Source organism: Ictalurus punctatus, chromosome 6 (assembly GCF_001660625.3).
Source record: "Ictalurus punctatus breed USDA103 chromosome 6, Coco_2.0, whole genome shotgun sequence".
Classification (NCBI taxonomy): domain Eukaryota; kingdom Metazoa; phylum Chordata; class Actinopteri; order Siluriformes; family Ictaluridae; genus Ictalurus; species Ictalurus punctatus.
The window spans coordinates 844920-857684 of NC_030421.2; the positions used below are offsets into that span (position 1 = coordinate 844920).

Below are 12765 nucleotides of genomic sequence, written 5' to 3' on the forward strand. Positions count from 1 at the left end.
TGACCCAATTCCGATTTTTTTCCTCCCGTGTGGCACGGATCGGATATGACCCATGAACGTGTAAGCAGGAAAAAAGCACATGGATTCCGATATTCTCAGATCCGTTTCTGGCCTCATTCAAATGTGGAATTAAATCTGATGTGAATCGGATACGTGCATTTACGTCTGCCATGTTAGCGGACAGATCGGATATTCCCCTGTCAATGTGAGTCGTACGTCATTAAAAAAGCGACGGTGACCAATGACTTCAATGAAAAAAAACACAACTCTCAACAAGGGCTCTCTTCTTTTTTTGTCCACCTTAAGAGGCCGGTGTTTTGCTCACCTTTAAATATGGTGGGGAAAGCAAAAGCTTGTATTATATTTTCATCTGCATCTGTTGTTTCACGAAGTGTGTAGTGTAAATGCAGTTATCGGATATGGGTCACATTTAAAAGAAGATGTAAGCAGGTCGTCAAAAAACCGGATCTAGTCAACAAATTGGTATTGGGCATCAAGACCTGCAGTGTAAATGCAGCTTAATGGTATAGAAGGCGGAGCTGAATAAGTCTGGAATGTTTTTTTTGTTACTCAATGAGCCCACCCCCCTTTCCCCTTTCCCCACCCGTGAGCACAAAGCAACTAGAGTTAGCATTAGCAAGGCCCGACATGATATCACCTTCAAGTTCACTATATAACACTATAAAGCCGCAAATAATGATTTATGAGAATGGTCATGAATGCGGTCCTTTTTTACTTCATAATAAACTTTTATGAGCGCTAAGCTGAGGTATTAGCATGTTAGCAGGGGGCGGAGTGAAGGGGTGTGAGGGAGTGTCTATAAAATGACTGACAGGAGGGCATATGTAAACACATACATGCATTCAGGACCATAACGCAGTTTTCCAAACTGGTCTACTCGGCCACGTAATACTTTTATCCTGATGTCACGACTTAAACACTCGTTTTTAATCACGGTCTACATATTTTTTCCAGCTTATCCGTATTATTAGTAAGACTAAAAAAACAGTTACTGCACCTTTAATTTCATCTCATTCAAATCTTTTATGTAGTCTTATTAGTAACATTAATTAATACAGTTTAGCTCTTTTTAATAATGTTTTATTATATATATTATTAACTTCCAAAATAATTGTACATAAAATTAGCAGAATAAAAGTATAAAAGTACAAAATAATTAGCAAAAAATACGACATATATGTAAAAACAATAACCGAAGGAGCGCTCTGACCAATCACGGGCTGCTGAGCGTTTGTGACGTGGCGTGTATCCCAGCCCCCAAACCCGGAAGCGGAGCTTTTATGATGACGTTGAGTGTTGATGTAGGCGGCAAGATGGCGTCCACGGAGCAGTGTCTCCCGGAACTTGCGGATAAAGAGACGCGGGAGAAGCTCGCTCTCTGGGATTGGAGCTCTGAGCCCATGGCGCCGCTCACGGACAAACAGACGGACTCGGTCCTGGAGATCCGCTCCGCCGCCGAGACTCTCCCCCTTCCCGCAGAGGTGAGCGTCAGTTAGCCGTGGACAGGTTGCGTCCCAAACCGCGCACTACCGCACTTCATAGTGTACGAGAACTACGCAGTGTTTAAAAGTATGTAGTGTGTTTCCTTAGAGTAAAAAAAAACAGTCAGTGTACACCGTAAAACATGCACTTTACGTTTACTCTACTCTCTACTCTACGTTGTTACTACATATATAAAGTAACGTTATATGTTAAGTCATGGTAGCGTATTATATAGATATACTACATATTAGAGCAGTGTGTGATTTGGGACGTAACCGAAGTGCTGTACATGTTAGCTAGCAACCTAGCACTTAATCTAAATTCATTTAAAACGCCGGCATTTTGAGTTACACGGTCAGTGAATTGTAATGTTTACTTTAGACGTATTTATAATAAGCACAATAATCATGTGCAGTCCTGTTATATATCCGGGAGAATTTCGGTGACAAGCTGCACTGAGTAAAAAAATCAGCTGGTGCTCTGAAATACCATTTAAACAATATAATACTGATGATGCTTCTGTAACGCTAGTTTACGCCCTGCCTCTTTACTCATACTGTTTATGATCTGTAACGCCCCGCCTCCTTACATACACTGTTTATGATCTGTAACGCCCCGCCTCCTTACATACACTGTTTATGATCTGTAACGCCCCGCCTCCTTACATACACTGTTTATGATCTGTAACGCCCCGCCTCCTTACATACACTGTTTATGATCTGTAACGCCCCGCCTCCTTACATACACTGTTTATGATCTGTAACGCCCCGCCTCCTTACATACACTGTTTATAATCTGTAACGTCCGCCTCCTTACTCATAATGTTTATGATCTGTAACGCCCCGCCTCCTTACTCATACTGTTTATAATCTGCAACGCCCCGCCTCCTTACTCATACTGTTTATAATCTGCAACGCCCCGCCTCCTTACTCATACTGTTTATAATCTGTAACGCCCCGCCTCCTTACTCATACTGTTTATAATCTGTAATGCCCCGCCTCTTTACTCATACTGTTTATAATCTGTAACGCCCCGTCTCTTTACTCATACTGTTTATAATCTGTAACGCCCCGCTTCCTTACTCATAATGTTTATAATCTGTAACGCCCCGCCTCCTTACTCATACTGTTTAGAATCTGTAATGCCCCGCCTCCTTACGTTTTTTTCTTCTTCCAGCTGCCGATCGAGGATCTGTGCGTCCTATCTTCTCGCTCTCTGCTCTCTCCGTTCATGGCTGCCGTTCCCGCCTCCACAGAGGACGTGTTAACGAAGGGATTCCAGACGCTGCAGCTGGAGAACGACCGGATAGAGACGGCTCAGCAGGTAGGAGCGTTTCGAACGGCATTGTGGGAAGTTTTTCGGTTCTCGTACCCTAATCCATGCATTATGCTAATAAAGGTCTGAACGTTTAACTTCCTGATTCTTTTATTTCCTGCAGTTCTTCTCCTGGTTCTCCAAACTGCAGACTCACATGGACCAGGAAGAAGGCGCTAAATACCGGTGTGTATTGTGTAGTTCTAAACATCCGCCATCACACGTTACCCCATTTTACACCGTAGCCACAGCAAACACTCGTATCTGATTGGCTGGCAGGTGATCACTCCTACCGTAACCATAACAACAATTTAGGCCATTAAGTGTTAAAAACCTGAACCTGGGTGTTTTTGTTTGTTTGGAGAGATCGATTCGATCCTTTCTTTCTTTTGTTCTTTCTCTCTTTCCCTTTTCCCTCCCACACGTCATTTCTCTCAGTCTCATTTATTCTCTTTCTCCAGGAGAATGATGCTATTTTGAAAAACAGGATAAAAACAAGTGTGTATTGATTTTAAACTATAAGATGATGAAAGACTTAATGTTGTTTTCAGATCAGTCGTGTTATAATGATGCAGTCAGTTGTAGAGGAAACTTTTTTTTGTGTGCTTCAATTATTATCAATAATGTTAATTTGTATTATTTCTCTCTCTCCCTCTCTCTCTGCAGGACAACGCGGGAGTGTTTGAGCGGTTATCAGGAGCAGTGTGACGCCATTTTAACAGACGTTAATGAGGCTCTTAATCATTTGGATTCTCTGCAAAAACAATATTTATTTGTTTCCACAAAGACAGGAACGCTTCACGAGGCCTGTGAACAGTTACTGAAGGAGCAGGTGTGTGCGTGCGTGCGTGCGTGTGTGTGCGTGCGTGTGTGTGTGTGTGTGTGTGCGTGCATCACTGTCCATTTTATTAGGAACCCCTGTATTGTTTTTGTGATTTTGTTTTTATTTCTGTGAACAGTCATTAACATTGACTAGTTTTATTGTTTCTCTCTCACATGGCTGTTGAAGATTTAACGTCATCTTTATCTTATTTCTCTCCTCTTCTAGTCAGAACTAGTGGACCTGGCCGAAAGCATCCAGCAGAAACTGTCATACTTTAATGAACTGGAGAACATAAACACGGTAATGTACGACTCATTTCCTCTCCCTCTCTCTCTCTCTTTCCCTCTGTCTCTCTCTCTCTCTGTCTTGCTCTCTCACGCTCTTTCTCTCTCTCTCTGTCTCCCTCTCTCTCTCTCCCTCTCTCTCTCTCTGTCTCCCTCTCTCTCTCTCCCTCTCTTTCTCTCTGTCTCTCTCTCTCCCTCTCTCTCTGTGTGAGTGTCAAGCCACGCTATCCCACAGTGCTGGATGCTGATTGGTCATAGGTGTTGATTCATTGTCTGTGACAGCGGCTCTGACCGGATGCAGACGTTTCTTTATACGTTATCGTTTCTATGGTAACAAGTCATTCACAGGGACGTTCCGCATAAACAGGTTTTTTTTAATCATTGCTGGAGTAAGCTTTCACCTGTAAATGTAAATGATGGCGGTGGATGATGTGATCTGTGCAGAAGCTGAACTCGCCCACGTTGTCGGTGAACAGCGAGGGCTTTATACCGCTGCTCTCCAAACTAGACGACTGCATCGAGTACGTTTCATCGCATGTAAGTTGGAAAAGTCATCCGTTTAGATTTATTTCTTTTTATTTTCACATATTTGGCTACTTTCTGCCTGTTTATAAAACTCTGTGTTTTAAAGTAAGTTTTTTATGTTTGTCCTAGCAATTTATAATAATAATAATAATAATAATAGTAATAATGACTGACTGATCTATTTTATAAAATTGGATATAAAACAGGATAGTGTTTTATTTCATTTAATTACCGCTTATACATTTCTATGTATATTTAAGCTTCTATCAAATTAAGAGTTTATTGTATTTTATTTATTAATATAAAATCCACCTTTTCGCTCTTTCCCACAGCCGAACTTTAAGGATTATCCGGTTTACCTCGCCAAATTCAGGCAGTGTTTGTCTAAAGCTTTGCATCTCCTGAAGACTCACATCATCAACACGTTACAGAACCTCACAAATCAGCTCACAAAGCGGGTGCGCGAATTATAAGACTTTATTATTATTATTATTATTATTATTATTATTATTATTATTAATCAGTTTTGTAGCTGCTGTTCCGAAGCTGTCCCGGTGGTAATATAACCAGAGTGATGTTTTACACGATTTATCATTTTTTTGTTATAACTTGCAAGTATAAACATTACATTTTCTGTAATTCTTGATTGTATGTTGGATCAGGACCCTGTGGCCGCGGCGAACGCAGACAACGCCTTCACGCTGTACTATGTGAAATTCCGAGCGGCAGCACCGAAGCTCAGAGTAACACACTCACACACACATACACCACACACTCACACCACACACACTTATACACACTTTGTTTACATACTCGCATAAATCAGAAGTCAGAATATATCATTTTTTAGGCACAATATTAGCAAAAATACAAAAGATAAATGTAAACAACTCTTATTAAGTCATTACTGTAATTAAGCTGACGTTAGTGTAAGGTTGAATGTTTAATGTTAAACTGTTAAAAACTGTTGAATCACTTTAAATTAAATAAATATCTAGCATTAAAACATCTAACTAAGCATTATTAGCACATTTATAATGATTTATGAATCCAGGCTTCATAGAAACGATGTTCCTGTTCCTCGTTATTGATGATAATCCTAACTGATCTGTCTCTGGTTTCAGACGCTAATCGAGCAGGTGGAACAGCGCTCAGAGAAGATCACAGAGTAAGTGTGTGTTTATCTTCAGTATCACAGTATAACTGTCTGAGTTTATATGATCACTAGAGCCTGCGGTTCGAGTAAATAACTGAACGTGAATAGCGATCTAATTAATAATGAAATGTAGCGTTAAACAGGAGGATTGCTGTTGGAGTAGCCGACCGTACGTAGCTGCTAGTCTGTCAAATAAAATATTAAATAAACGGATGATCTCCCTCGCTATGAGGATCTCCCTCGCTACAAAGAACAGCTAACAACCCTGTTAAGAGGATCATCCTCTCTACATGAAACAACCTCCTGACCTTGCTGTGAGGAAAAAGCTGATTGTGAGGAACGTCCTCACTTCGGGGAACAGCCTCTCTATCCCACTGATTAGTTAGCTAGCAGTTTCTTTACACAAAGGTCTTTAAATGTGATTAATGGATGACTTTGCATGTGTTCATGCTAGTTCTTGCTTCATTCTTGCGTGCGTGCGTGCGTGCATGTGTGTGGGTGCATGTGTGTGTGTGTGTGTGTGTGTGTGTGTGTGTGTGTGATCAGGTATCAGCAGCTACTGGATGATGTCCATCAGTGTTATCTGGATCAGAGAGAAGTTCTGCTCGCTCCCTGCATTAAGTCCACCATCACTGAGCTGACAGGACAGAACAACAAGGACCACTGTGCTCTAGTACACACACACACACACACACACACACACACACACACACACACACACACACACACACACAGAGAGAGTAAAGATAACTTTTTCTTAAATGTTTTCTTTATTTCTGCTAATACATTGTTCATGTTAATGCTAATTCATATTTCATGCTAATTCTTCATGGTAGCACTTGCTTCATGCTAATTTTTTATTCATACTGATTCCTTATGCACGCTAATACTTATTTTACGCTAACTCTCGGTCCATGCTCATTTTTCATTTATGCTAACCGAATGCTAGATGCTGAATAATTGTACATATGACTGGTTTAATCATTAACACTTAGGATAATTAGTACTGACTGGTGTGTGTGTGTGTGTGTGTGTGTGTGTGTGTGTGTGTGTGTGTGTTGTTCAGGTGCGCAGCGGCTGTGCTTTCATGGTGCACGTGTGTCAAGACGAACATCAGCTTTATAACGAATTCTTCTCCAAGCCGACAGTGAAGCTGGAGTGAGTGCTGCAGTGATGATTCTCTGAATGTGTTGAAGTGAAGGAACTGAAACCGAGGATGGGATTGGGATTGGGATTATACTGTCTGTCATGAATATACACAAAATAGCACAAAATATTGCAGTGTGTGTTTTAGAAAAGGCACCGTATGTAGCTACAGGGAGTGGGCAGTTGTCATGGTACCCAGAAAGATTTGCTAATTAGCATGAAGTGCACTGTTTGGTAGAGATGGAATGGTGATTTGGGACGTAGCCCAGCTGCTTTGAAGGAGCCGTTCCGATGATGTCATCACATTTAGTTTGATGAACGTGTGTTTCCCCTTCAGCGAGCTGCTAGAGAAACTGTGTGTGTCTCTGTATGACTTTCTGCGGCCGTTCATCATCCACGTGGTCCACCTGGAGACGCTGTCGGAACTCTGCAGCATTTTAAAGAACGAGATGCTGGAGGACCACGTGCACAACAACGGTAAAGATTTTACTGAGCTTGAACTGGGGAAGACTGAGATACGTGGCTCAGAGGTGACTTTCGTGTGTGTGTGTGTGTGTGTGTGTGTGTGTGTGTGTGTGTGTGTGTAGCGGTGCAGTTGTATGCTTTTGGTGCCGTGGTGAAACAGATGCTGGAGGATGTTCAGGAACGACTGGTCTACAGAACACACATCTACATCCAGACGGACATCAGCGGATACAACCCGGCCCCGGGGGACCTCGCTTACCCCGACAAACTGCAGATGATGGAGGTCTCACACACACACACACAATCTCACACTCTCACACACTCTCTCACACACTCTCTCTCACACACACACACACACTCACACACACATACAAACTCTCACACACACACACACACACACACACACACACACACACACACCCTCACTTACACTCTCACACACTCTCTCACACACTCACACACACTCACACATTCACACACACACTCACGCTCACACTCACACACACACACTCACGCTCACAGTGTGCAGTAATTACTTTGGTCTAGACCAGTACTTTCCACACCACTGTGTAGGTGGTTTTGAGGAATAAAATACCCAGAGTAAGGGCTTTTCCTCATTAAGAGCTAGTTTACACAGGGTCTGGGGTTTTATGTTTAAATGTGAACACAAACATGGTTTTATGTTTCAGAAAATTGCTCAGTCTCTGAAAGAGGAGCAGCTGAAACTCGACAGCTCCTTCAGCGATGTCCAGCTGGAGGAATCCGACTCCAGGAAGATCGGAAATACTGGTGTGTGTGTGTGTGTGTGTGTGTGTGTGTGTGTGTGTGTGTGTGTGTGTGTGTGTGTGTGTGTTTTATTTAACGAACAATTATAAATAAAATGTGCATTTTTTTGTATTAATTATTATTATTTAGCTTCAGTTAGTTTCAGAGACTCTCATAAGAACTTGTTGTTGGGGGAGTGGCCTAAAAGTTCTTGTCATTAGGCCAAAAGGTGTTGTGGGGGAAGATGACTAGATTTTGTTATGATGTAAATTGTATTGCTAAGGGGTGTTAGTCCAAATACTGGTGTCTGGGACATGGTCAAGAGGTGTGACCCAAAAGTTTTTGAGGAGATGCTAGACCACCTGGGACATGGGTTTGTCTGGGATTTGGCCCAAATGGTGTTGTTGGCACTCCAGTCTCCAGTGTTGGTGTTTTCAGCGATGTCGCCTAAATGGTGGTGTCAACAATCTGCTGTATGTGGCCCAAATGATGACGATAGCAGGGATGTGCCCAAATGGTCTCTTAGACGTGACCCGAGTAGCGCTGGTTAGGGTGTGGCCTGAGTGATTGTGTTTGGGCCGTGGCTGGAATGGTGGTGTTGTCTAGGAAGTGCCCAAATGGTCACGTGGACATGGTGGTGTCTGAGCTGTGGCCTAAATGGTATTGTTTGGGACATGGCCCATGTGATGGTATTGTCAGTGACGTAGCCCAAAATGTTACAGGTCTATACTCCGTGTTTGTGGAGCTACTTCTTATGAACTGTTTATGTGCTGTTTAAATTATGTTTCATTTGTCCACTAGGAGGCGTTTCTCCTGCTGATCTACACGGGATGTGGTATCCGACAGTCAGACGCACATTACTGTGTTTATCTAAACTCTACCGCTGCATTGACGTGAGTCCACACAAACAAAGAAAACACACACACCTCAGTATCAGATGATCTATACAGATATAATGTGTGTATGTGCAGGTTGATGGATGTTCCCGTGGTGCTTATAAAGTTCTTATAAAGTGTTCTTGGTCTTTAAACTGGGTTTGTTCTCGTCTGTTCACTCTTCTTTCACAGAGGGCCGTTTTTCAGGGTTTGTCTCAGGAGGCGCTGTCAGCTTGTATCCTGTCTCTGCTTAAAGCTTCTGAATTCATCCTGAAGAACAAGGTGAGGAGAAGGAGTAGCTGGAATGGACAGATGATGATTGCTCATTTCTAGGAAGGGAAGCACACACACAAAAACAACGGGTATAAATTTAAACGGAGAGAAAAGATCAATTCGGAGCTTTAAAACTGAATTTCAGATTTATTAAACGTGTTAAATATGAAAGCAGGTGAAAGAACTTAATACATGTAGGAGGTGATGTCCGTGTTTGAGTATTAGCCTTCTGTAAATGGCGTTTAGTGTTTAAAAGATTTAAAATATTTATAGTAAAATTGTCTTTTTTTTTTTTTTTTTTTTTTTTTTTAATTAAATTTTATTTATTTATTTTTTAAAAATGTTTACAGAGTCAAATCGACGGGCAGCTCTTCCTCATCAAGCACCTCCTCATTATGAGAGAGCAGATCGCACCTTTCCACACCGATTTCGCCATTAAAGAAATCTCGCTGGACCTGAAGAAAACCAGAGGTGGGTCTTGTTACCCAAACAAACAAACAAACAAACAAACAAACAAACAAACAAAAGCAGAGTGAGTGTACCTGTGGGGAAAACTGCAGTTTAAAAGAATTACACATGATCATCAGCTTCTTTTCCATATAGATTACAGTAAGGCATTCTTACGGCAGCCATATTGGCTGGTTGCCTGGCAACAACATTCTCTTCACTTTGCTAGTGACATCATATCTGAATTAAAGCACGTTTATTAGCTTTGGTGAAGCTGGTCTTTGTAGTGCTTTGAGTTCCTCCAGGTGCATTTAGGAGCTCAGCAGAACCACGCGGCGGTACAATATTATCTAACGTGATCCACTTTCCTGCTCAGACGCTGCTTTTAAGTTCCTGAACCCCAAAGGCATGCCCAAATTCTTCCGTCTGAACAGCCACAACGCCATCCTGGAGTTCCTGCTCGAGGTATCTGCTGCAGGCGCTCATGCTCTTCTTGTGTTTATTTATATCAGTTTATGTGGTGGGTTCTGAGTGAGGGTTTTTGTGTGTCACACACACACACGCGCTCATTAGGGAACTCCAGAGATCAAGGAGCACTACATTGACTCGAAGAAGGACGTGGACCGGCACCTGAAGTCCTGCTGTGAGCAGTTTATTCAGCAGCAGACCCACACGTTCGTGGGAAACTTGGAGGAGTTTCTCACTAAGGTTGGTTTGGAAGGCGTGTCACACACACACCACACACACACACACACGCACAAGAATTCATAAGGAAGATGAGGTATGGGTGTGATGGTCGTATGTATCACTGGTGTACATCTCTGTGCATGTTCAGGTGTCTGCGTTGAAGGCGATGGTGGTCGGAGGAGGGCCGAATTACCAGCTCTCCCAGCAGCCCTGGGCTCAGCCTGGTGAGTTTCGGTTTATTTGTCTGTCCGAGTGAGCTGTGGATCTCTCGTTTGTCTGTGGTAATCTATTCTGTGTGTGTGGGACTGTGTAGCAAAGATCAACGACCTGGTGATGTCCACGTATCGGGTGATGAAGACCAAACTTCCGCTGACGTTACAGAGCTTGACGTTGTACCTGGCGAACAAAGACACGGAGTTCATCCTGTTCAAACCCGTCAGAGTGAGTCGCACGTGTTCACTTCATGTCCTCAAACACCACTACGCACGTGCATTTGGCATCAATACGCCTCTTTCTAGATCATGTACCTGAGTGTATGGTATGTATGAGACACATAATGGGCACAGGACATACTCGTTTCTGATTGGCTGGGAGATCCAAGTTATTTATGCGAATCGCTGCTCCTCGGACTGTAAACATGTCCGAGTGTGAATCAGTGTTTCACCTGTTTTCACCTTACACCGCCGCGCTGCTGACCCGTGATCCTGTCTGCTGCAGAATAACATCCAGCAGATGTTCATGAAGCTCCACACACTGCTGCAGGAGGAGTACAGCGGAGAGGACCTGCAGATCATCGCCTGTCCCTCCTTGGAACAGGTGTGTGTGTGTGTATGTGTGTGTGTATGTGTGTGTGTATGTATGTGTGTATGTATGTGTGTATGTATGTGTGTGTGTATGTGTGTGTGTATGTATGTGTGTATGTGTATGTGTGTGTATGTGTATGTGTGTGTATGTGTGTGTGTGTGTGTGTGTGTGTGTGTGTGTGTGTGTGTGTGTGTGTGCGCGTGTGATTAAGTCTCTCCAGTCACACAGAACAACTTCTCCTGCCTGCGCTACTCTATATAATATACATCTGTACAGACTGATCCTGGATCAGCCTTCATCAAACCCCTGCGAAGGAAAACACCATATGACTACTGATGATGTCAGACAGATGGAGAGACAGACACAGATAGAGAGTCAGTTGGAGAGACAAACAAAAAGAGACACAGATAGATGGGGAGAGAGAGACAGATGGACAAAGACACAGTCTCAACAGATAGAGAGATACAGACACGTATAGAGAGAAAGAAACAGTCAGATGGAGATACAAATGTGGATAGACAGATGGAGAGAGAGACAGGTGGAGAGTGAGACAGACAGACAGACATAGAGAGAGAGAGAGACAGATGGGAGACAGATGGCGAGAGGGACAGATGGGGGGAGAGAGTCAGACAGATGGGGGAGACAGACGGAGAGAGAGAGACAGGGAGATGGGGAGAGAGAGAGACAGATGGAGACAGAAAGATGGGGGAGACACAGACATGGAGAGAGAGACAGACAGACAGATGCAGAGAGAGACAGACAGATGACACTGACAGATGGGGAGAGAGGGAGAGGCGGATGGTGACAGACAGATGGAGAGACGCAGACATGGAGAGCGAGAGATGGAAACCGAGAGAGAGAGAGAGACGGACAGATGGAGAGACATGGAGACAGACAGATGGAGAGAGACAGACAGATGGAGAGAGATGGAGACAGACAGATGGAGAGAGACAGACAGATGGAGAGAGATGGAGACAGACAGATGGAGAGAGAGAGACAGACAGACAGACAGATGAGGAGAGACAGACAGATGGACAGACAGACAGACCGAGAGAGAGACGGATGTTTATGAATAACAGCTGTATAAAGTGTATAAAGTGTTTTGTATTTTCTGCTTGATTGCAGGTCAATCTGTTGCTGTCGGTGAGTAAATAGACGCGAAGCTCGATGGACATGATGATGAAGATGAAATCGAGTTCTTCACCCAACACAAGATAAACGTGGGAAGATAAACGTGTTACACGCAATGTTTCTTATTTTTACACCAAAACATTTCTATATAAAGACGAGTCCAGGGCAGCGAGCGTCTGTAACGCACTGCCAGCAGAAACGGCTGCAGGGTTACACAAAGTTTCCTAAGCAACCGGACGTTACCGACACAAGTCCTTCCTGAGCGCCACCTCCTCCTGTTTCCATGGAAACGGTGTGTGACCGTGCTGTCGTTTTTCCTCGGCGTTTCTAAACGTGTTCCGTGAGGAACGCAGCTGCAGAATGCATTTTGGGAGGTCAGTTTTTTTATTAGTGTGTTATAGTTTTTATAATATATTCTGACGAATGTAAATGTACAGATAAAATCTCACACTGTTCTGATGTTCAGATGATTTTTGTTCTCCACACGACGTCCTGTCTGAGGAGCGAAACTGAATAAAAATGGAGAAGGTGATGAACGTCTTTCTCGATTAAAGACTCATGATCCTG

At 43.1% G+C, this 12765-nt stretch overlaps 1 protein-coding gene across 1 annotated transcript; it reads left to right on the forward strand.

The window, feature by feature from the left end:
- The first annotated feature begins 1293 nt into the window (after positions 1-1293).
- cog3 (component of oligomeric golgi complex 3) lies at positions 1294-12765 on the forward strand. The gene is made up of 23 exons (XM_017470682.3): positions 1294-1502; positions 2680-2826; positions 2942-3003; positions 3484-3649; positions 3866-3940; positions 4369-4461; positions 4782-4907; positions 5112-5192; positions 5574-5617; positions 6152-6278; positions 6672-6763; positions 7089-7228; positions 7339-7499; positions 7906-8005; positions 8783-8874; positions 9049-9138; positions 9480-9600; positions 9953-10041; positions 10150-10284; positions 10412-10487; positions 10577-10704; positions 10981-11079; positions 12193-12765. The coding sequence occupies exons 1-23, from the start codon at positions 1302-1304 to the stop codon at positions 12220-12222; spliced, it is 2475 nt and encodes an 824-aa protein (XP_017326171.1). The 5' UTR covers positions 1294-1301; the 3' UTR covers positions 12223-12765.

Excerpts from the sequence above, each read along its gene's own strand:
- cog3 (XM_017470682.3), top strand. The coding sequence starts at position 1,302 with ATGATGACGTTGAGTGTTGATGTAGGCGGCAAGATGGCGTCCACGGAG. Across the intron at positions 2,827-2,941 it reads GGATAGAGACGGCTCAGCAG|TTCTTCTCCTGGTTCTCCAA; the intron begins GTAGGAGCGTTT and ends TATTTCCTGCAG. Across the intron at positions 5,193-5,573 it reads CGGCAGCACCGAAGCTCAGA|ACGCTAATCGAGCAGGTGGA; the intron begins GTAACACACTCA and ends CTCTGGTTTCAG.